Source organism: Schistocerca nitens, chromosome 2 (genome assembly GCF_023898315.1).
Source record: "Schistocerca nitens isolate TAMUIC-IGC-003100 chromosome 2, iqSchNite1.1, whole genome shotgun sequence".
NCBI classification, from domain to species: Eukaryota; Metazoa; Arthropoda; class Insecta; order Orthoptera; family Acrididae; genus Schistocerca; species Schistocerca nitens.
In genome coordinates, this window is record NC_064615.1 from 439,727,330 (window position 1) to 439,750,618 (window position 23,289).

Genomic DNA, 23,289 nt, shown 5'->3' on the forward strand with positions numbered 1-23,289 from the left:
AAGAAAGGATATAGCGGAGACATGGCTTAGCCACAGCCTGGGGGATGTTTCCAGAATGAGATTTTCACTCTGCAGCGGAGTGTGCGCTGATATGAAACTTCCTGGCAGATTAAAACTGTGTGCCCGACCGAGACTCGAACTCGGGACCTTTGCCTTTCGCGGGCAAGTGCTCTTACCAACTGAGCCACCGAAGCACGACTCACGCCCGGTACTCACAGCTTTACTTCTGCCAGTATCTCGTCTCCTGCCTTCCAAACTTTACAGAAGCTCTCCTGCGAACCTTGCAGAACTAGCACTCCTGAAAGAAAGGATATAGCGGAGACATGGCTTAGCCACAGCCTGGGGGATGTTTCCAGAATGAGATTTTCACTCTGCAGCGGAGTGTGCGCTGATATGAAACTTCCTGGCAGATTGAAACTGTGTGCCCGACCGAGACTCGAACTCATATCAGCGCACACTCCGCTGCAGAGTGAAAATCTCATTCTACGAGTAGTATGCTTTCATTCAAGCCATTATCCAATTTTTGCTCGTACGAGCAGTTAAAGTTTTCAGTTATTCAAGCCTTGCCATCGTTCGATTATTTCCCGATCAAGCTCCATAATTCTTTCAAACTTCCAGTTAGTCATTTCCATGTCAGCTACTAGACGGATTTTCTCCAGTCTCCAATGTCACTGACTGTCTAGACTGCTTGTTGGAAGTGGCGTAGGGACTCTATTTTCTGGTGCCAGATATGTGGTGTTGGTAGCGGATAAGCGAGGAGTTTTCACGCCACGAGTTATATGAATAGATCACCTCTCTTTGGAATATCGAACCTGTTCAGCCCGACGTGAAGCAAAACGACGGAACGGCTTTGAGAGCCCCTTTTGCTTTACTTGAATAACCGTATGCAGGCCAGCGGCAGAGCCAGGAGCCAGCAGAATGAAAGAGTTCTTGAGAAGCAGAACACGTCCAAAGAAAGAAGAAGAGGACGGGACTAGCCTAGCAAGAGACGGCGCCTGGGGACAAGGAAGACATCCGGAAGGCGGCCAGGGACGATGCAGCCTCGGTAGCAGCAGTCACACGGCGCCTGAAGTTTAGGAGGACATCTCGGTAAGCGGCGACGGGCGTCGACGGCGCGAGGATCCTGCGGCCACGGTAGCCAGAGCGGGGTCGCAGACGGCGCGCAGAGGCGGTGCATCAGCGCAGGTGTAGAGGACAGCAGCGCGAGGCCCCAGACCACGGGGCGAGAGGCAGCCAGCAGTAGCAGCAGCCTCTGCGGGCAGCACTGGGTTGCAGGCGACGAGAGGCGGTACATCAATATCGGCGACGACAAACAGCGGCCGCAGCGCAGACAGACGCCCGAGCCTGCAGATGGCGGCGTGAGACAGCGGAAGGCAGACAGTAGCAGCAGCGGCGGCGACGGCGGATAGTGGCGCAAGGGCAACGCTTCGCAGCAGACGGCACACAAAAGCAACGGCAGCAGTAATTCCAGTAGTAATTCCAGTCTTTTAGACTAGCAGCCATGTCACGAGACGGAGATAATGTTTCCGGCGCAGGCTCTGATGTACCTCAGTCCCAAAATAGACAATTTGTTAGTTTTTCAGCTATGCAAAAATTAATACCACAGTCGTTTGACGCCGCTAAGACCACTCTAATTGTGATCTTGCGTCTAAACTTATAGGCACAGAGTAGCGTGATACACTTTCGAAATTTTTTAAAACTAAAATGGCGGGCTCAGCACAAGCAGGCTATTAGTCAGAGATTAAGCGCCACTTGGCGAGACGTGCATTGCCATATTAGTAAAAAATTATGGTAGTAAAAGGACACACGGCTCCTTTGCATGCCAGATGTTTGCAAGTCGGCAAGAACATGGGGAACGTATAGCTCAATGGGGCCCGAGGTGGGGTACCACGCAGCACCATTTCGAGGAAGCAGTCGGAGATACCATGCGAGGGTCGGAGCCAGAAGGCGGCCTTGCTCTCATTTGGAAATTAGACCGAGCAGTATTTATCCAAGGAATTTACGATGACAGGATAAAGACAATAGTGCGTGTGCGAGGTGAGCAGCGAACGTTAGAAGAGGCAGTAAAGATAGCCTTGGCAGAGGAGAGCGCGGTGGCCTGAGCCCGAGAAAAGGTGATTGCCCGAGTTTGTGGTGTGGTGCCGTGGACCGAGAAGAAAGCCACCAAGTGTTTCACGTGTGGGAAACTAGGCCATATGGTGCGAGAGTGTCTTGTAGATAAAAGAATAAGAAAGGTGGGGCTGGTTGTAGCAAGAAAAGGCAAGGAAACGGACCAGTCACTAGTACTGAGGTGCTCACAATGTAATTTACCAAGTCCACGCGTGCATCTGAGGTCTGTAACGTGTTTTAAATTCTAACGAAACGGTCATTTCGCGAGAGACTGCGCTGAAAGCGTTTGCCATTCACAGAATGCCCATACGAAAAGCAAGGAAAACTAAGTAAAATCATAAGAAAGCAGTCGCCTTACACCTTACCTTATAAGTTATTAACAATCGACTGCGAAAGTATAAATGAATTTATACAATTGGAGTGTCAGGACGGTAGTACTAATTAACTGAGATTTCTCATAGATAGAGATGCGCACATAAGCCTAGTTAGGAGAAGTAGTTTGAGAAACGGCGGAGAGTATAATCCAGTCGAACGTTTTAGGATTTGGCGAATCGCTATTATGGTTGCAGGAGCGAACGAGAAACGAAATGCAAGTGGGGCATCATTTCCAAGAGATTGGTAAAGATGTGGACCTACCATTTGATGGGCTGTTGGGCCGAAACTTTTTTCAGAGAACATGGAGTCATAATCAAGTATGCCACAGGAAGCCTGTGGATCCGCTGGGAATGAATCAGAATGAATACGGAGCAAGAGTGTGAGCTCCACCCGGTGCAGATTGGTATTAGAAGTCGGAAACTTTGCTAATACGCTTGTGCAGGTACAAGAAAGGGTAGGCTCTTTCAGAGAAATCTCTGATGTGGAGCGAAAGGCGTGTAAGTAAAGAAAGACGGAGTCACAGGGCGAGTTCCGCGTAGCACATTCAAAGAAAGTAGAATGGTCTTGCGAGAGACACTTTAGCGCAAAGCGGGAAACATGGGGAGAGGCGATTGCGAATAGTGACAGAAACTCATTAACTGTCGGTATGCAGCAGAGGTAGGCAACAGGTAATGCCGGAGAGAAGCAAAAAGAGCGCAAACAAGTTGTTTCAGTATTAACAATAAAATCCCGGGAGAAACTGGTGTGTCTAATTAAAACAGAGGCGAATAGACTGAGAAAGGCTATAATCCCGAAACAGAAAATCATCAAGAGTGTGTATTTAGTTGAGGCATCATTAAAAATAGAATCAGGAGGATTCCTAACGAGTGTGCTGAACACTAAAGATGCGAGTGTGTCAGTACTCTGTCCACGGGTGGTAACAGAAGCAGTTCCGGAGCGGACGTTCAGTGTGATGATGTTTGGTTTGTGGGGCGCTCAACTGCGTGCTTATCAGCGTCCATACAAATTCCCAACCTTTGCTCAGTCCAGTCTCGCCACTTTAACTAATGATGACGAAACGATGAGGACAACACCCACACCCAGTTATTTCGAGTGAGGTGAAAATCCCGGACCCTAACGGGAATCGAACCCGGTACCCCGTGCTCTGGAAGCGAGAACGCGACCGCGAGACGACGAGCTACGGACGACGTTCAGTGTGTACCACGTCAGTAAAACTCCGCCACAGTTGAAATGAAAAATAAGTGCACTAAAGGAGAAGATCCGCACTAGTTATTTGAATGCGGTAGAGAAGGTAGCAGTCATAGAGCTATGCACCTTGTACAGCGACGTTTTCTATTTTCCGGGAGATATATTATCTTACACGGGTAGTATCAGGTACGAAATTATACTGCTACTGGAAGTAGAAGGTAGGGTTATATGTTTGCGACACTACCGAATACTGGAAGCACAAAAGCAGGACCTCCAGCAGCAAATTTGAAAGATGTTAGAAGATGACATTGTAGCATTGAGGAAAAGTGGTTGGAATTTTTCCTTGAATTTAATTCTGATAAAGATGGGGGCCACTGGAAAGAAAAAGTGAGGAACTGTAACGGACTGTAGGCAACTTAATGAGATCTCCCTAAATTTAGTGTATCTGTTGCCAAGAATAGACGAAATTCTTGCCGTCCAGGAAATGCAAAGTACTTGTCAACCCTCGTCTTAGCGAAGGGCTTTCATCCAGTCTTATTAGACGAACAGGATCGAGAAAAGATGGCTGTCAATAAGCCTTATGGGCATTACGAGTACAAACGCATGCCCATAGGTCTTAAAACAGTTCCTAGTAGATTGCATTACGCTTTGACAGTGTTACAAGATGACAAATTGTTCACTTATTTGGATGACGTGGTAATATTTGGCTCCTCCTTAGAGGGACATAGTGTGCAGGTGACGGAGGTATTCCAAAGACTTAGACTTACAATTTAAAACTACAAGTGGACAAGTGCGAGTTTTTGCAAAATGAAGTATGCCATTTGAGTCACATTTTATCGCCCCAGGGCAGGCCAGATCCACAGAGGTCAAGGTGAGAAGGGATTATCCACAACCCGAAGCAACGAAGCAATTTAGGCCTTTTGGGATACTACCGGCGTTTTATAAGCAACGTCAGCAAAATTGCGAAGCCGGTGCATGAGTTATTAAAGAAAGAATTGCCTTACATCTGGCGTGACGAGTAAGTAAATACTTTTCAGCATTTGAAAAAGAAGCTGATCAGTCCATCGGTACTACAGTACCTGGACTTTGGAAATAACTTCAGAATTACGACTGACGCTAGCCAGTCATATTGGAGCGGTTTTAGTCAGGGAAAAATTGGAAGCGTATGACGTGTCACATACACCTCGAGCGCTTGAACAAGGCAGAAAGAGGGCACAGTACGATTAATAGGGAGATGTTGACCATTTATAGGGCAGTGAAATATTTTAGATCATATGTATTTGGAAGAAAGTTCCTGATATATACTGACCAGAAACACCTAACAAGGGTACGTAATATATCAGATCTGTCATCCAGATTGGTAAAATTTAGGTTAAAGCTGGAGGAATATGACTATCGGATCCTTTACAAGAGTGGTAATAAACGAAATCAAGTCGTTGACGCACTCTCGCGAGTGAGAGTTGTCAGGGCAGCTGGCGCACGACCAAAAGGTGATAGTTGCCACGGTCAAGCCACGACAGAGACGGAAAGCGTGGCGCGGGTCAGGGACCTATCGGCAGGTGACGACAGCAAGGCTGTTGGCGCACGTGAGCAGGCGGCAGGCATGGCCGACAAGGAAACAGGACACAAAACAGGTGATCTCACAACAGTGAAAAATATTATTCACGAATGCGAAAACTACATCGAGGATATGGAAAAGTATGTCCGAGAATAAGAGACAGCTGAATCGAGAAAGACGGAAGGAATAAGTGCGACTGAAAAAGCCGCAGTATTGAAACAGTTTCACGATACTCCCACTCGAGGACATCAGAGCATAGGAAGAAACTATAAGCGAATGAGGATGTACAGAGTATGGAACGGTATAAATAAAGATATAGAAGAATATATCCAGTAATCTGAAAGTTGGCAAAAGAATAAGATCAGTATCAAACACATAAAGATGCCTCTAGAGTTCAAGAAGACGCCTGAGCACGTTTTCGAAAGGCGTGACATCGACATAATAGGTCCATTAAACCAGACAGACGGAGGGAGTAAGTGCATCCTTACATTTCAGTATGCGATGAGGAAGTTTATGGTAGCTGAACCCATTGAAAGGCAAGATGCCGACACAGTAGTGAGGATGTTAGATGAGAACATTATACTGAGATATGGAATACCGTCGATATTATTAAGTGATATGGGAAGTAATTTTATGAGTGAGACTATGAAAAGAGTATGTAAACTACTGCGTTCAAGGAGATACAGACAACAAGTTATCACCCTCAAACAAATGGGGCGTTAGAGAGGTCACATCGAACATTAACGGTGATGTTACGGCACTATCTAAATAGAGCACAGGCAAATTGGGACAGTTGGGTTCCATTCGCAGTTTTTGTGTATAATAAAACACCGCACAGTGTGACAGGTTATACGCCACATGAATTGTTCTTTGGAAGAAACGGTGATGTTACGGCACTATCTAAATAGAGCACAGGCATATTGGGATAGTTGGGTTCCATTCGCAGTTTTTGTGTATAATAAAACACCGCACAGTGTGACAGGTTATACGCCACATGAATTGTTCTTTGGAAGAACATGTAGTAGTCGAAGAATACTACAGTAAAATCCTGCCGGAGTGAGGTGTAATGTGGGGTATAATTCTGATGATTGTGTGGCAGAACTAAATGAGCGCATGCAAGAAATGCACCAATGTGCAAGAACACAGAATGTGTAATGTTAGATAAAAAATAAGGAATATTATGAAAGGACTCATAATCCTAAGGAATTCCGTTATAGCGATTGGGGATAAGCATACCAGACAAGAACCACACACGCAAGTGAGGAAGTTCCAGTCGTCACCTGAACTGTAGTGTGACAGTATGCGCCCAGTAAAAATTTAGTGTAACGTAGAAATTGTGATTTATTTTAAATTAATGGAACTGAGAGAGAAATTTGAGTGCACTGAGGTTCTTGCGTGGCAAGCAATCGGATATTGTAAAGACGGGTTGGCATTATTGAATACCAGTGCAACAGAGTGTAACAGTGCAGAACTTGCGTTAAAATGGCACATACGAAAAACAGAAAAGGAACTGTGTCTGATCGGGTAATTGGTGCTGCATGAATCTCGTATAAAGAAATGAGGAATCTCCTACCGGGAATCATGTGGGAAACGTCAGTAAGATTTTGTTCAGAACCCTAGACGAAGATGACGCCACGTACTTCAAGGCGAAGACATATGTCATAGAAGGAGAACAGAAACAGCTACTCACACTTTCGATGGAGCAATGACAATAGTTAAAGCAACCTTGACATGAACGACCTCCATACGCAGAATTGCTGAGTGGTCGAATATCATTTACTTTTCGAAATGGGCAACGTAGCACTGTGCAAATATGCTACATGTGCTCTTGAACAAGAAGCTATGTTACTTGTATATTCGAGCCTTTTCGTGGACGCAAGGGAGAACATTAACGTGGTTAATCTTAAATTTACACATCGTATGTAAGAAGACACAATGAAACTACACCCAAAGGTTTCCAGGACCACCTAATGAAGGAAAGGTGGAAAATACTCGTATTAACAAATCCAAAACTGGAAGAAAATATAAACCACACATATACGCAGTCATATAGAACCAAGAACGACAAACTTCAGTGGTAATTCTAACATTCTAAGGAAACCTTATTTCACGAAATTTCTAAGCTGAATTTTCTAACAAAAAATGCAATTACGAAAGCCGACTCGCCAAAAGGACATCTACTTTAGCTTTTCTTTCCTGCTAAATTTTCCACTTTATAAGATGTTACTTGCTTTAATAGAAAATAATAACATTTTAATTTATTAGCTATGGAGAAGGGAAAAAATATTACATTTTAAGACAAAGTTTTAAGTTTTAAAATTAGGATTTTAATGTTACCAGGGTATGTTACACTCGATTTACTTCACGAAGAATTATTCCATTTCATTATTAATACCGTTCCTAAAGGAAAACAGATGACTGAAAGGAAAGAGTAGTGATAGCGCAGAGTGGGACCTTTCTTCAAAACTTATAGCGGAAGAGTTGGCCTGTGAAGGCGTAAATGGAGAGCGAAAGTAGAAAAAAAAGTGGGTACGTGCCAGCCTGGGACACCAACGCTCTGGCGTTCAAACCAAGCTCAGACCCCGTATTTTTATCTGTAACTTGTCATGTCATTCACCTTTGGAAATTTTTTGGTGTGTAAAGTGCTGAGATTCTTCATGGTTCGATCCCACCTTAAACTGTAGGTCCCCCTTTAACTGTTGACTGGGCGAGTCAGTGGAAAGGTCGTGGGGACGCAAGCGAATAGCTCCTCAAATAGGACCATATGTATTAAAGAATGTGGCATTCAAACCGACCTTCGGATTGATGATAGCTTTGCCTACTAGGTTTCTATTGAAATTACGGAAATATTTGTGTTAATGTCAGAAATGTGAGAAACAGATAGGCAAGAGAAGAAAATTCGCTCGTTGTGCCATATAAACAATATACTTTCTTTGAAGCGTGACCACAGAAATTAAGTGTATCTGCAGATTCCTGCTGTCCGCCATGTTTTAGTTATGCAAAAGATTTCTACCGATCTGTATGTGATTGATTATTACTTACTGTGGCGGTGTCTGAAACAAGAATCTGTCAGCCCGGCACAAATTACAATACTTTATTGGGAGGCACCAACGTAACCACAATAAGTTCCTACTTCATACAGAGTGATAAATCGCTAATGCTACCGCTTTCGCCTGCGGGGCGAGGCCGGCTGCTGCGCCCGCGACATGTGTCACAGGAGGTCCGCAGAAACGATAGCGTGGTTTGTCGCATGAGTTATTTCTGCCATACAAAACATAAACACTTAAGAAGAGAAGTATATTACTCACTTTTATTAACCAGGGAGATGCTAGAACAACCTTCCTTCGTTGTTCAAGCATTTCTAACACCTTCTTACGAAATTGATCATCACACTCAGCAATTCCCTCTGAGAATGGCAGCAATTTCTTGACGAATGTTTCTTTTAAGTTAATCTAAAGTGTGTGGATTTGAATTGTACGCTTTCTCTTTTAATGCTCCACACTCCAGAGATAAAAATTGCAGGGGGCTAAATCGGGGAGGAACGAGGAGGCCATATGTTGTTACTGATAACTGTACCTCGAAACACGACGTGAATTTCCTGTAATGGAAATCTGACTGTGTGTGCCATCGCAGAGTCCTGCGAAAGCGTGTTCTCTCTCAGTTAACTCGCCAAAAACGGCCGCAAAATCTTTTTTACTTAACTCTGGCTGTTAAAGTTATCGTAAAAAAAAGGGCCTATTAATCTTTCAGCGCTAAAAGCGTAACACATTCATATTTTTGCTATCATGCAGGGGTGCCTCGTGTGTTATGTTAGGCTATTCAGAACTCCAGCAATGGTTATTTTGTGGACTAACGTATCCACTTGGATGGAACCATGATTCGTCAGAAAGGAAATTTAGCTGAGGGTCAATTTGTCCATCATGTACCCTATTCAAAATCCGAACTCCAGCAATGGTTATTTTGTGGATTAACGTATCCACTTGGATGGAACCATGATTCGTCCGAAAGGAAATTTAGCTGAGGGTCAATTTGTCCATCATGCGCCCTATTCAAAATCCATTCACAAAACCGCAACCATTTTGCAGGGTCATTTGGTTTAAGTTCTTGCACTGCATTTATTTTATAGTGCTGTAACTTTTGTAACTTTGTAGATATTTGAACAGAGCCACAGGAAATTTCTATTTGCTGAGAAAGACGTCTAACTGATTTTCTAGGGGACCTTTCCAGGGCGTACCCAACGTTATCGGGAGTTTCTTCTGGAGTATTGTACATGGTGTTTATGTTTCCAGTCAAGAATACTTCCCGTTTCACGAAGTTTATTTATCAATCGATGGATTGTACTCTAAATAAAAACCTGAACATCAGGAAATTTCTCTCGAAAAAATCTCCTTACGACACCTGCTGTAGTTCGCCATTTCACTTGAAACACTTCCACTATTACGTCTCCTAGCAAACACGTGCTACCTACACAACTCTACACAAAGGCCTCGCAGCGGAAAGGACATTACTCCCCGGGAACACCACCAGCGGCCAAAAAAATACCCGCCTTGTGGTTGGGTTAAGGGTTGATCACTCTGTAAAAGCAACCTCTCCCTTAGTTTTGTTGCTGAAAATGGTAACAGAAGATTAAGTGCTCCAGAAATATTTCATGACATTAATTTCTTTACTACGTACACCCTGCAGGAAACTGATAAACATTGGCGACAATGTTTCGAAATACGTTGTCTGTCACCTTATACATGCATCTATTGCAAAACTAGACGGCAGTCTTGCAGTATTTCAAAAGTACGGATAATAGTCCCGAAAACTCGATATTTAATGTGCTAGTGAGAGGAATACATTGTCATATTTGCTACGCTCATCTATATGACCACGAGTGACAACGTGCATGCTGGTAGGCAATTCACTTTCAGTTTATACTTAAAGAGTAATTGAATTCATTAAGTATAAAGAATTCAGTTTATACGAGGGCCGTTCAGAAAGTAACCTCCGGTTGATTTAAAAAAATACACCAAGTTAAATAAAAATATTTTAATATATACATTTTACAACTACATCTTTGCACTATTTTTCTACATAGTCTCCATAGCGATTGAGGCACTTATCGTATCTCTTCACAAGCTTTGAAATTCCTTCTGCATAAAAATCACCCGCTTGTGCCTGGAGCCAGCCTGTGACCGCATCTTTGAGCTCTTCGTCGTCATCAAACCGCTGTGACCCGAGCCATTTCTTCAAATGCATGAAGAGGTGATAATCACTTGGCGCCAGGTCTGGGCTGTAAGGTGGATGGTTGATAACGTCCCACTTGAAGGACTCAAGAAGGGCCGTTGTTCTGCGAGCAGAGTGAGGACGGGCGTTATCGTGCAAAAAAACGATACCGGAAGTCAGTATACCACGGCGTTTGTTCTGTATAGCCCGTCGTAACTTTTTTATTGTTTCACAGTACACGTCTTGATTAATGGTCGTACTACATTCCATGAATTCAACCAACAACACCCCTTTGGCATCCCAAAACACCGTTGCCATCAGTTTTCTGGCAGAAAAATCTTGCGAGGCTTTTCTTGGTTTGGTAGGCGAATTTGAATGTGCCCACATCTTTGATTGTTCTTTTGTCTCAGGGTTCACGTACTTAATCCAGGTTTCGTCACCGGTCACGATTCTGTTTAACAATGGTTCTCCTTCGTCCTCATAACGTGACAGAAAGTCTAATGCAGAGGCCATTCTTTGAGTTTTGTGGTGGTCGGTAAGAATTTTGGGCACCCATCGTGCACAGAACTTACGGTAACCCAATCTTGCTGTCACTATCTCGTACAAGAGAGTCTTAGAAATCTGTGGAAAACCAGTAGACAACTCCGACATTGAGAAACGTCGATTTTCACGAACTTTTGCATCAACTGTCTGAACGAGTTCGTCAGTCACCAATGATGGTCTACCACTCCTCTCTTCATCATGAACGTTTTCTCGTCCACTTTTAAATAAACGTACCCATTCACGGACAACTCCTTCACTCATAACTCTTGGTCCGTCCACGGCACAAAGCTCACGATGAATAGCTGCTGCAGAATATCCTTTGGCTGTAAAAAACTTTATGACAGCACGCACTTCACATTTGGCGGGGTTTTCTATTGCAGCACACATTTCAAACTGCCACAAAAACTAAACTAGCGCAGGTACGACGTTCACTCGACCACAGCTTGATGCCGACTGATCTGTTGAGTGCGTGAACGCACAGATGGCGTCGCTACTCCCCCAACAACCCGCACTGTGACCAATCGGAGGTTACTTTCTGAACCGCCGTCGTACTTAATGGGTATCTGCTTATCTTATTCATAATTTTTATCATCAGTAGTGGCCTGTCTGAGTAAACGTTGTCGATTTTGTACCAGAGGCCTCACTTGAGTCTACGAAGTACGTATACTTCAAGATTTGGATAATATGGTAAATAATTTATCGATTTCTACTTCATTTAAGAGAACTGTTTTGCATGATACTGGAGTGAATGAGTAAAGCAGTAGTGAAAATAAAACATAATAAATTTTAGGATCAGCCTGTCAATTTCTGGATCACATTAGAGTTTTGAAGTAATAGGGCAGAACAGAAATCTAAAACACGGGATGTAGTAGATTCATGTGGGCACAGAACTAGCAGGTGTTTTGTTTTGTGTTGTAGTGGCGCCTGGTGGCTACCATGCCGAAGTTAGGCAAGAAACGATATACACAGATCTGTGTGAGGTATGCTGTGACACCAACTGTTCGACATCCATTATTGGTAAGGATCACTGGTATTGTACCAATTGTAACTATAAACGTTTTTACAAAAGTGTCCATATAGTCAAAGTTAAGTGACTGATGAATTTAACGGTGGCTTAGATACAGACCAAGTTTTAAACTGTTGGCACTATAAGGTGGGCATCAGATCACTCATCTGTTAAGCACCAGAATAATCTGAGCATTTCTTGTAAATCTTGTCAGTATTTAAATTTCCATGGACAGGCGACGAACACTTACAAGTTGATGCCTTATTCGAGGAAAATTTGTGTTTATGTTCCATAAAAGATAACGGGTTGGTTGGTTGGTTGGTTTGGGGAAGGAGACCAGACAGCGTGGTCATCGGTCTCATCGGATTAGGGAAGGATGGGGAAGGAAGTCGGCCGTGCCCTTTCAGAGGAACCATCCCGGCATTTACCTGGAGTGATTTAGGGAAATCACGGAAAACCTAAATCTGGATGGCCGGACGCGGGATTGAACCGTCGTCCTCCCGAATGCGAGTCCAGTGTCTAACCACTGCGCCACCTCGCTCGGTAAAGATAACGGGGTTATTACTCGTCAATGGGATAGGAGCTGAATTGCCTCATTTTCTATTCACTATGAATTATTTAGACACGGGAAGGACCTGTGACATCATCACGAATCTCTTATCGACGCTGTCAATTCTTTTTTTTACTGAAAGGAGCCTGTTTCAACCCCCTGTCACGTGATCTTGACATGTGATAATTATCTTATTTTCAGTTAGTCTACCATGTGGCTCTTCTGCTATTTGTCCCATATATTTCATATCTGGGAGTAGGATTTATTGATTTTTATTTTTGTGTCTCCAATCAGTAGTATGTGTTATCCCTATTCTATAAGCCCCACAATGAATACTCTCTGCAATGTGTGGATGTGTGTGTAATTGGATTTGTATATGATCAAGTAGTTGTCAGGGTAATTGTTCTTATTTCTCCTTGTAGAGGCTTAGAAACTTTTAGTAAAAAACTAAACTCCGTCTGAACAGGCCATGAAGGCGCAACGGTACCGACTGTCCGCCGTGTCATCCTCACTCGGCCCACAGGCGTCAATGGATGCGGAGATGGAGGGGCATGTGGTCAGCACACCGCTCTCCCGGTCGTATGTCGGTTTACGAGACAGGGAACTTTCCGTTGACTCGTGTTTTAAACCCGGTTTGTGGTCTGTTGGGATCGGGGAAAACAGATGTCTCTCTCTCCCTCTTTTTAAAAGTATGCCTTGCGATTGGTCAAGCAAACCGACGTGCAAAGTTGTGGAAATCCCCACTGAACTCTGTTCAAAAACTTTTCCGGTAAACTGGCGGGAGCTGAGAACGACGATTTCCCAGGTCTTTAGGATCTAACTGTTCGTATTAGCACGTGGCGCCTCGCTGACATTTCTTGGCGACTGTGCGTCTACCGTCCGCGGCCTGAAATGTCGCACTGGACAGCGGTGCCTAGGGAGGGTTTCTAAAACTCTCCTGAGGAGACAGTCTTTCGGTGTCGGAGTGGTGGGTGAGGCTTGCTCTTACGAGTGTGCCTAGTATAAATTCATTTTTGAATGGAATCCTTTAGTCATTTCGTTTTCCAATGTAAGTGATCGTTACGTAACTTAAATACAACAATCAACAGAATTCACTGCTCTTCGGCATCGTGGGACATGAATATTTACTTACAAGGAAACTATTTGCATTCCAACGAACATAACTATATGAAATTTTGGCTACAGGACCATTACGTACCTCTCATTGTGCTGGCGAGTGTCGTTTTTCTTCGAGCCTCTGCAAACTTGCTCTATATGTCACTGCAGATGTCATTGTAGAAGCCAAATGCAACGCATGTATCATAACTACAAATGCATGTGAAGACTTTCAATAAAATGTTCAAGGCAGTATGAATGACTACAAAACGCATAATGGCGAAAAGGATGTTGAACAGGTGGTAACCATACGTTCTATAATATCAGTACTGAACGCCACATCAATGATACTTTTAAAGTTGTCTACAGGTTCACCAGTATCACAGACAACGTTCTGCCACGCGTAACGAAGCATTGGTCTGTATACTCCCGCAAATAATTGATTGTAAATGACAGAATGCATTCTCGTAATAAACAATCTGTCATGCAGTTTTGGTTCAAATGGTTCACATGGCTCTGAGCACTATGGGACTTAACTTCTGAGGTCATCAGTCCCCTAGAACTTAGAACTACTTAAAGCTAACTAACCTAAGGACATCACACGCATCCATGCCCGAGGCAGGATTCGAACCTGCGACCGTAGCGGTCGCGCAGTTCCAGACTGTAGCGCCTAGAACCACTCGGCCACCCTGGCCGGCCTGCAGTTTTGGCTGCATGCTCGTGGAACGTAGTTTAAGAAAATTTGTTATTCTCTTGGCATACGTTGTATATTGCTTGAAGAATACAGGTCCAGATGCTGTGCACATTTTGTGGTTTGAGGTACAATAGTTTGTAAAACTACATCTTTGCCTCCAGAGGCTTGCAGTACAACTTGTCCATCCTTACATCCAGACCAGGAGTGACAAAGTACGAGTAACTTTGTCGATAAATGTGGATTCAAAACTGACAGAGAAAATCGTTTTCAGGCGTTCTTTCATCATCTTCCCGTCCACACTTCCATCTACGAAGACATTTGGAGGGCACCGATTTTCTGTTTCTCTTAACATACGGAGTCCAGACTTTCCGTTTCGTTCTTGGAAGCATACATGGTGTTCATCTGCCCGTCGTCTGTCCATTGATAAAGCAATATCAATCGTGTAGGTGTGTATTGCCCTGCTGACTGAATGCTACGCCAAGACTGTGTTTCTCTCTCCTTCCATGGACAGCGTTCTTTCGAAAGAAAACTCATATTTGAACTGACTCTGATCACAGTCCCATACAGAACCCATTTGCGTGTTTTCTGTCGTGATGTGCGTATTGACTTCAGCAGCAAATGTTTGAGATTTTTAATCAGCTGCCGGCCGGTGTGTCCGAGCGGTTCTAGGCGCTTCAGTCTGGAACCGCGCGACCCCTACGGTCGCAGGTTCGAATCCTGCCTCGGGCATGGATGTGTGTGATGTCCTTAGGTTAGTTAGGTTTAAGTAGTTCTAAGTTCTAGGGGACTGATGACCTCAGATGTTAAGTCCCATAGTGCTCAGAGCCATTTGAACCAGCCATTTTAATCAGCTGTTCTTCGTCGTCATTAAGTTTCCGTGCTTGCAGCATAGTAATATGGCGTGATATTATCCTAAACTCCTTTTTAAAACCAATAATAAGTGCCAGTGACGCTATTAAGTTTATATGCCCGAGGTTTCTGACTACACCCAATAACCAACGTTGTAAATGTCAGTAATGAACGGAAGAACAGCATTCTCGCGCTTCATCAAACTTCGACATTACATTCTGCTTGATGATTTTGAATTGCAGCGTACAATTTTCTTTTAAAACTGTAATCCCTTCTCTTTTCTTTGTTACATCGTCCAGTACGCTTTTAATATTGCTTTTAATCTTCAGTTTAAAGTATCTTTTCAGGAGCTTGTCATAACTGTTGAAACCTTTGAAGAAACAGGTTCTCTAGTGTGTTGCCATCGAACACCGTGATCACACTTTCGACTTTAAACTTCTTATTAGGAGACGGTTGGAATTCACTTTCACTGCCTCTTCTCGAACTTGCCTATCTCTATCCTTTTCAGTGAAGTTTTCGTCATTATCAGCATCATAACTATGTATTAACGTTACAACAGCATCCGTTTCCACTCTGGTGATAATATCTCTGCGTTAAGGCGAATTTCATCTTCTAAAATAATACCATATTCACGAAGAAGACTTTATTATAACTTCATACCAGCCAGTCGCAATACAATAGAAAAGTTGATTACCAATAGCCTGACTCTTCACTACACAAATAACTCCACAAAATGCTACTTCACATTCACACTGCACCGTCCCTACTGGTCTCGACTGACTGCGTAGGTTTGCAGGTAAACGAATGTGACCGGTTCAGTGAGGGACCTTAAAATGATCCCTGACGATATTGTGGTACAAAATATGTTTGTTCGAGTCCAAATACTTTCTTTGTTACATCTTTTGTTTTCTTGTTTGCAGACGCCGAGTATAATCACTGGATCAAGTTGTCATCCTAATAACAAATTAATTCTATTTTCACAGTGCCAAACGAATACTAGGATCTATATGTGGACTTGCGCAAGCGGATTTTAATAGATATTACTATGATTTTGGCGGAATGGCCTTCAAGCTGTCGTCTACCCACAACAGGATCATATAATGTACAATACTCAATTTCTTGATCATGATGAATAGTCGCAAGCCAGGGAGGCTATATATAACCAGGAATTTGTTGAGTTATTGGAAATGTGGGCATCATTGTCAACCTTGTTGCTGGGTTTCTTCTGACACATAAGTAATGACATTTCTATCTTGTATGTGAATCATATATACCCTCCTCCTGTAGCTTCTTGTTAGTCAGTACAAATGTTTGAATTTAGCAAGTGTCAGAGTTTATTCCATTCCGAAGAGCATCCAGCTCCTATAGTCTCTACATAAAGATATTGCTGACGGAAGAACGTTTATTAAAAATCATCCCCCTCCCCCCCTCTCTTCAAGAATCAGATCAGTAAGTTTGTTCTGTTTTTGGTATACGATGAGAAGGTAGGTAAAGGAAAGCTTATAATAGATTATTATTTCATGGCATTTTTGTCCCTCACCCCCCACGCACCATGCACATTCCACTATTTCCATCTATCTTCAGTGATCACTAATAGAAATACCCCCGCTTGAGAAATGAGTAGCAAATGAAAATTATTCTCTGGACCATCCTGCTGAAAACGCAGTATTAGTTTCCATTACGCTTTTCGAAAAATTTATTGGGTCAAAAATAAGTAAATTCTTTTAATAACCTCACACGCCAGTGCACACGGTGGAATTGGGATACAGAGAAGCGTTGTTTACTCTTAACAAGAAGCACAGTAGGTTCACAAAGTCCATGGTATATGACAGAAAGTGCATACCAAGATGCAACAAATTGTTTATGAAAGAGAATCAGGGTTAGTAATGGGTGCACTTTTAATCCACGACGGACTCCTCTTCGTATACATATTACACCTACAAGTCAGAGTCAAAGTAAGCGGCAGTATTTAGTAACAATGAATATGTATCGGTATGTGCTACATTTTTTAAAATGATTGACGCCAAATATGATGTCTGAACACAGTGATATGATACAATACAGGGCTGTAGTTGACCTTCAGTCTGAAGACTGGTTCGATGCGGTTCTCCACGCTAGTCTGTCCTATGCGAGCCTCTTCATCTCCTCATAACTACAGCAACCTACATCCATTTCAACCTGCTTACTGTAGTCACATCCTGTTTTGCCTCAATAAATTTTGCCCCGCATACTTCCTTCCATTATAAATTTCACGATCCCTTCATGCCTCAGGATGTATGCTATCAACAGATTCTTTTTTTAGAGAAGTTTTTTCTTAAATTTCTTTTTTTTTTTGCCCCGGATCTAGCCATCTAATCTTCAGCATTCTGTTCTGGAACCACATTTTAAAAGCTTCTATTCTTTTCTTGTCTGAACTTTTTATCGTTCACGTTTTACCTGTATACCAGAGTACATTCCAGACAAATATCTCCAGAAAAGACTCTCTGACACTTAAATTTATGTTCATCTTTTAGATGCTAAACATTTTTTTCATAAACTCTGTCCTTGCTATTGTCCGCCCACATTTTATACCCTCACTACTTCCGTCATCGTCAGTTATCGTGCTTCCCGAATAGTAAGACCCATCTGCCATGCCGGCCGCGGTGGTCTCGCGGTTCTAGGCGCGCAGTCCGGAACCGTGCGACTGCTACGGTCGCAGGTTCGAATCCTGCCTCGGGCATGGATGTGTGTGATGTCCTTAGGTTAGTTAGGTTTAAGTAGTTCTAAGTTCTAGGGGACTGATGACCACAGCAGTTGAGTCCCATAGTGCTCAGAGCCATTTTTTGAACCATCTACCATTTTAAGTATCTCACTTACTATTTTTGTACTCTCAGAATCCCCTGCTTTAATTAACCTACTTGCTATTACTTCCGCTTTACGTTTCCTATTCTAATTCCTATTCTAATTATCCCAGCATCGCCTAATTTAATGAATACACATTCCATTACTATCGTTTTAGTTTTGTTGATCTTCATTTCATATCTCCTTTTAATACACTATCAATTATGTTGAGTAAGTTTTACAAGTTCTTGGAGGTCCCAAATAGAATTACAATGTCATCAGTTTTTATTTCTTCTCCCTGCACTTTAGTTTCTTTTCCGGATTTCCCCTTGGTTTTCTTCACATCTCGCTCAGTGTACAAACTGAATAACATGGTGGTTTACATTTCCCCTGTTTCAAAAAGAGTTGCCCAATACTTTCTTTGAAACTCTCAACAGCCTCTCGTCCGTTCAACTTTTTCAGGTTGCATCTTTTTAACTTCTTTTATTTCTGCAATTTCTTCAATTTTAATGTGCAGTTCATAAGCAATAAAGTATGATCGGAGTCCACATTTGCCCCTAGATATGTTTTACAGTTATCTGGAATTGGGATCACTGTTTTGCCATTATAAAATCCATCTGAAATATTCCAGTGGCTATGGATCTCTTCCATTTATGCAAATTCCTTTCATGGTTTTTAGCTCAAGCATTAGTAGTCATTAAACTGTGGTATGTACAAAATTGAACCAGGGCGGTTTTCCTTTTATTTCTTTGCCCCAGACTGAATTTTCTTACTATTTTACTTCTCTTCCCTTTCTTACTCTCGAATTATAGTCCTCTACAACAATTAAATATGTCCCCCTTTGCGTTGTAAATAATTTTTATGTTTGCGGAATTATTAGCCATATCTACTTTTATTACTTTGGTGAGTACAGGTCCCATTACCACCTTGTCTGTGACAACATACGTCATATAATATAATGTAATGTATTATAATATACAGTAAAATATTTTAAGACTCGGGCCCATACTGAACGGATGAATAGCTACATTTAAAATTTTAATGACAGGCATTCTATGGAACAAAGAGAATCGGCTTTGCACATGCAAAATCGTTTTTCACTGCAAAAAAGTCTTTGAAAATGTAAATATTACATAGAAACAAAAGAGTGCAATTAGAAATATGAATAATAATAGGTGCTTTCATTTAAAATATGTCTTTAGAAACAGTCTTGCAAGAGTACTACAGTAGCTAATAGATTTTTGAAGATACGTTGATGACACCTAAATAAGTGAACGAAGAAAGACACAAAAACATAATATTTTGCCAATAAGGGAGACAAAATGCTATAATAATAATCTATGAACAAAACATATTTTGCCAATAAGGAAGTCATAACCAATGATATAGTACTGTAATAATAAGCTATGACCGACAACATACATAAATAACATGACTTGTTTCATACCTGAAACATTTTTGATCTGTATAATGAAAGTGTGTATCGGGCTGTTTCCATCATAAGGCATCTCCCAGCTAATATTGGCTGTTCTGCTCGAAAAGTTAATCAGACGAACGTTAAATGGTGGTTCTGGATTTTCTTGAACAATCAGATGGAATTCCATGCGGTCACTGCCATATTTATTGCTGGCTAAGCATCCGAATAAAGCCGAATCGTCTCGATGAACATGCTTTATCGTCAGTTTTGATCGAAGCCCCAAATCCAGGTTTTCTTCCTTCACGTCCATTTTTACGTGATCCGGTTTAAGCAAGCGGTTTGCATGGTGCCATTTTATTTCTAGTGGTTTATCTCCGTCAGCTACGCAGTCCAGTATTGCAGTGCTGCCTTTTCTCGCAGTAACATTGTGAAATGCTGTGGAAAACCTTGCTGGGACTGAAACGGAAACAGATTCCTTTTTTAAGTTTGAGAATCACAGTGCCTGATCTCGATAATGTGTGTTCAAGTTACAATGATTAAATATCAACGGCGAAAAATTAAGAAACTTACACATGTAAGTACTGACCATGTACGGTGATGTAGATTCCCTTATTGAGAGTAACTCCGATACCGCTATTGGCTTCACAGACGTAATAGCCTTTATCTTCTAGAAGGACGGCTTGTATCCACAGACTGCCATTCTCAAGAACTCTATAACAGCAGCAGATGAAGAAAATGATATACTGTACATTAGTTGCAAAATACAAGTCTAGAGTAACTGTAAGACTTTGTTGTTATGTGTATAGAACGTGTTACTAATTACTACATATTGTCAAGAAATTCTGTGTGTATTTGAAAATGACATTCCTCAAAAGCAAAGACTTTTACGGCAAAGCTCGTATTTTAAATTTTTCTTACTCTACAATAAACCTATCTTGTCTTAATGAGCATGAAAATCTTGTCAGTTTCTCAGAAGAAACTTCCGCAAAGTTTACTGAAGCTGTAGTTGGACTACCCATGACCAACGTGTCTTTCAAGTGCCTGTTCTTCTGTTATGGCAAGGCTTCACAACAAAATTAGGTAGATAGAAATACCTACCGATGCAAGGGCAGCAAGACCAGGAATTAACAATAAATATGAACCAACTTGAAGTTCTGTTTGTTTCTTCTTGCGTAATATCAAAAACGGCTGCCATGTACACGTATATCTACATCTATACTCTTCCAACTGTTAGGAAGTACATGTCTGAGGGAACTCCCATTGCACCAGTTATTAAGGATTATTCCTGTTCCAGTCGCGGATGGAGCACGGAAAGGACTGCTTAAATGACACTGTGCACGCTGGCCTATGGAAGCGATAGTAGGAGAATGAATTATGGTCCAAGGTTTTTCACTTAATACTGGTTCTTAAAATTTGGTAAGCTTGCTTTTGCAAGATAGTTAGGGTCTATCTTCAGATGTCTGCCAGTTTAGGACTTATGTTCGTGACACTTTCGCTTGGATCAAATGAATCTCTCACCGTTCATACTGGACTTTTTCGTATGCGTTCAGTGTCCTTTGATTTATTTGATACTGGTTTCACACACTTGAGCAAAATTCTAGGAGGGTCGCACGTGTGTTTTGTAAGCTATCTTTTTTGCAGGCTGCTAGCATTTTCCAAGTAGGTTACCAATGAATGAACTTACCACCTTATATCGCTTCAAACTGTTACTCCTATTTCTTGCACTTCAAAACAAGTAACAGATTTCATTTGTGACTTACTGATGCTGTAGCCGCAGCATACTAATTTTCTGTGCTTTGTGAAATGCACATTCTTACATTTTTGTACATTTCAAGCAAACTGTCAATCTTTTGCAACACGGTGAAACATTATCAATGTAAGTTCGGATATTCGTGAAACTCAGTACTTCATTATAAATAACTGAATCATCCGCAAAACATCTGAGTTTTGTGTTAATATTGTCTGCTAAGTCGTTAATTTGCAATATGGACACCAAGAGTCCCCATAAACTTTTCTGGAGCACGCCTGAAGATACGTACTTCTAGTTTTGTCGATCACTCTCCATCCATGATACCATGCTGCGTCTTCCCTGACAAGAAATCTTCAGTCCAGTCTCAACTTTCCATTTCCATTCGATCGGACTTTTGTGGATAAAATTTGGGGTGGTACTGAGTCAAATGCATTATGGAACTGAATAAGTAGAGCATCCACCTGTCTGACTAGATTCAGGATGACACGTGAGAAAAGTGTGAGTTGGATTTTGCAAGACCGATGTTTGCGGAACCCATTCTGTTTGGAATCGGTGAGGTCATTCTGTTTGAGATGCCGCATGTTTGAGCTCAGAATATATTCTTATATTCTGTAACAGATGAATATCCAAAAACACGACGGTTGTTTTGTGGAAACTTCGGCTGTCTTCCTTGTAGATAGAAATGACTTGTGCTTCCTTCTAAACACTTTTCCTTTTAGAGTTCTACTGTATATTATGGTTACAGTGGGATTCAACTCAGTTGTAAGCTCTACTTAGAATCTGTTATGAATTCTATCAGATCTGGAGCGTTGTTTAATTTTTGCGAGTTCAATTGTTTCTCAGCAGTACTGACACTAATATCTGTATTACTCATCCTTTCAGTGGTGCGAAAATTACACTAAGGTATTATTGCTATATATTCTTTTGGAAAGAAACATTTGAAACCGATATTGAGCATTTCTGATTTTACTTTGCTGTCCTATAATTCGGTTCCTGTTTCATCCAGGAGTATATGAACATTTAACTTTGGTGTCACTGATAACCTTTACGTATGACCAGAATTTCTTGTGAGAGATCTTTCCGCAACGTTCTGTTACAGTAGTCTACAAAGGCTTCACACATTGTTCTTTTAACAGGCAAACCCTTTTCATTCAACATATCTCGATGTATATCCCCATGCTTCGTTTTACACATAAGTATGCTATGAGACGCACCTTATTGCTCTTTGACCTTTTCAGGCCTTTCAACTGGCATAGTTGTAGTTCGAAACCAGAGTAAGTTCTCCAGAGCATTCGACATTTAAATGCTTATGTCTTCTGCGCTGGTGGACATTTTGTAAAATTTATTCTAACTTTCTGGACTGGACTCTGTTATCGGCGATTTTATTCGTTACACGGTTTGCCATTATGGCACACTGTGATCTTATTTAAACTGATTTCCTTCCTACTCACTCACAGTAGTTCTCCCATCGCATATTCTCATTTCGAGAGTTATCCAGTATTACAGTATCCAGTATTGGTGGTAGTGTGACAGACGTCCAGTTAGGTGTGAATCAAATGTAGCTGCTGCTATTTCTCTGTGCTTCTATAACGACTACGCGAAACGCGAGGAACTAGAAAGCTAATAATAATGCAGTTCCTGCGAATCACACCAGTTCGGGAAAGCTGAGGTGGGAAACATTGCTGTAACTGGAAACTCTTGCTGACAATGAAACGTTCTGTCGGCAGCTGCGAAATACCAAAGCTGAAGCTAACTCTGGACGTTTCGAGATACTTATAATCTGTAGTACACAGAGACGGGGAGAGGCACACGATTCAGGAACTGCTGGTGGTAACAAGCCTTCACAAAATGGCTTCAGAAGTTTTAACAACGTGACGCTGTGTCGTAACCTAAGAAATTTACAAAGAGTAATGTAAATTTCGGAGTTCAAAAAGTGCTTTCAGTGCTCATGTTGCTCCGCAGATATATCCGGAGAAATTAATGAGGTATTGCAAGTCGTGCAATTCGGTTGTCAGGTTAGAAGGAATGTCACAAAATAAATTCTTTAGAGGACAGTACATCGACCAGGAGAAACGAGAACTGGTAAGCACGAATACCAAGATACTATCTTAACACATGGTGGATGCT

At 41.9% G+C, this 23,289-nt stretch overlaps 1 protein-coding gene across 1 annotated transcript in view; it reads right to left on the reverse strand.

The window, feature by feature from the left end:
* Positions 1–23,289, reverse strand: part of LOC126235074 (Down syndrome cell adhesion molecule-like protein 1 homolog) — a 190,267-nt gene that overhangs the window by 141,969 nt on the left and 25,009 nt on the right. The window contains exons 6-8 of the mRNA XM_049943808.1: positions 19,999–20,123; positions 19,443–19,868; positions 1,060–1,425 (exon numbers count right to left, since the gene is read on the reverse strand). Of these exons, the coding sequence (XP_049799765.1) occupies positions 1,060–1,425; positions 19,443–19,868; positions 19,999–20,123 (917 nt within the window). The remainder of the gene's footprint in view (positions 1–1,059; positions 1,426–19,442; positions 19,869–19,998; positions 20,124–23,289) is intronic.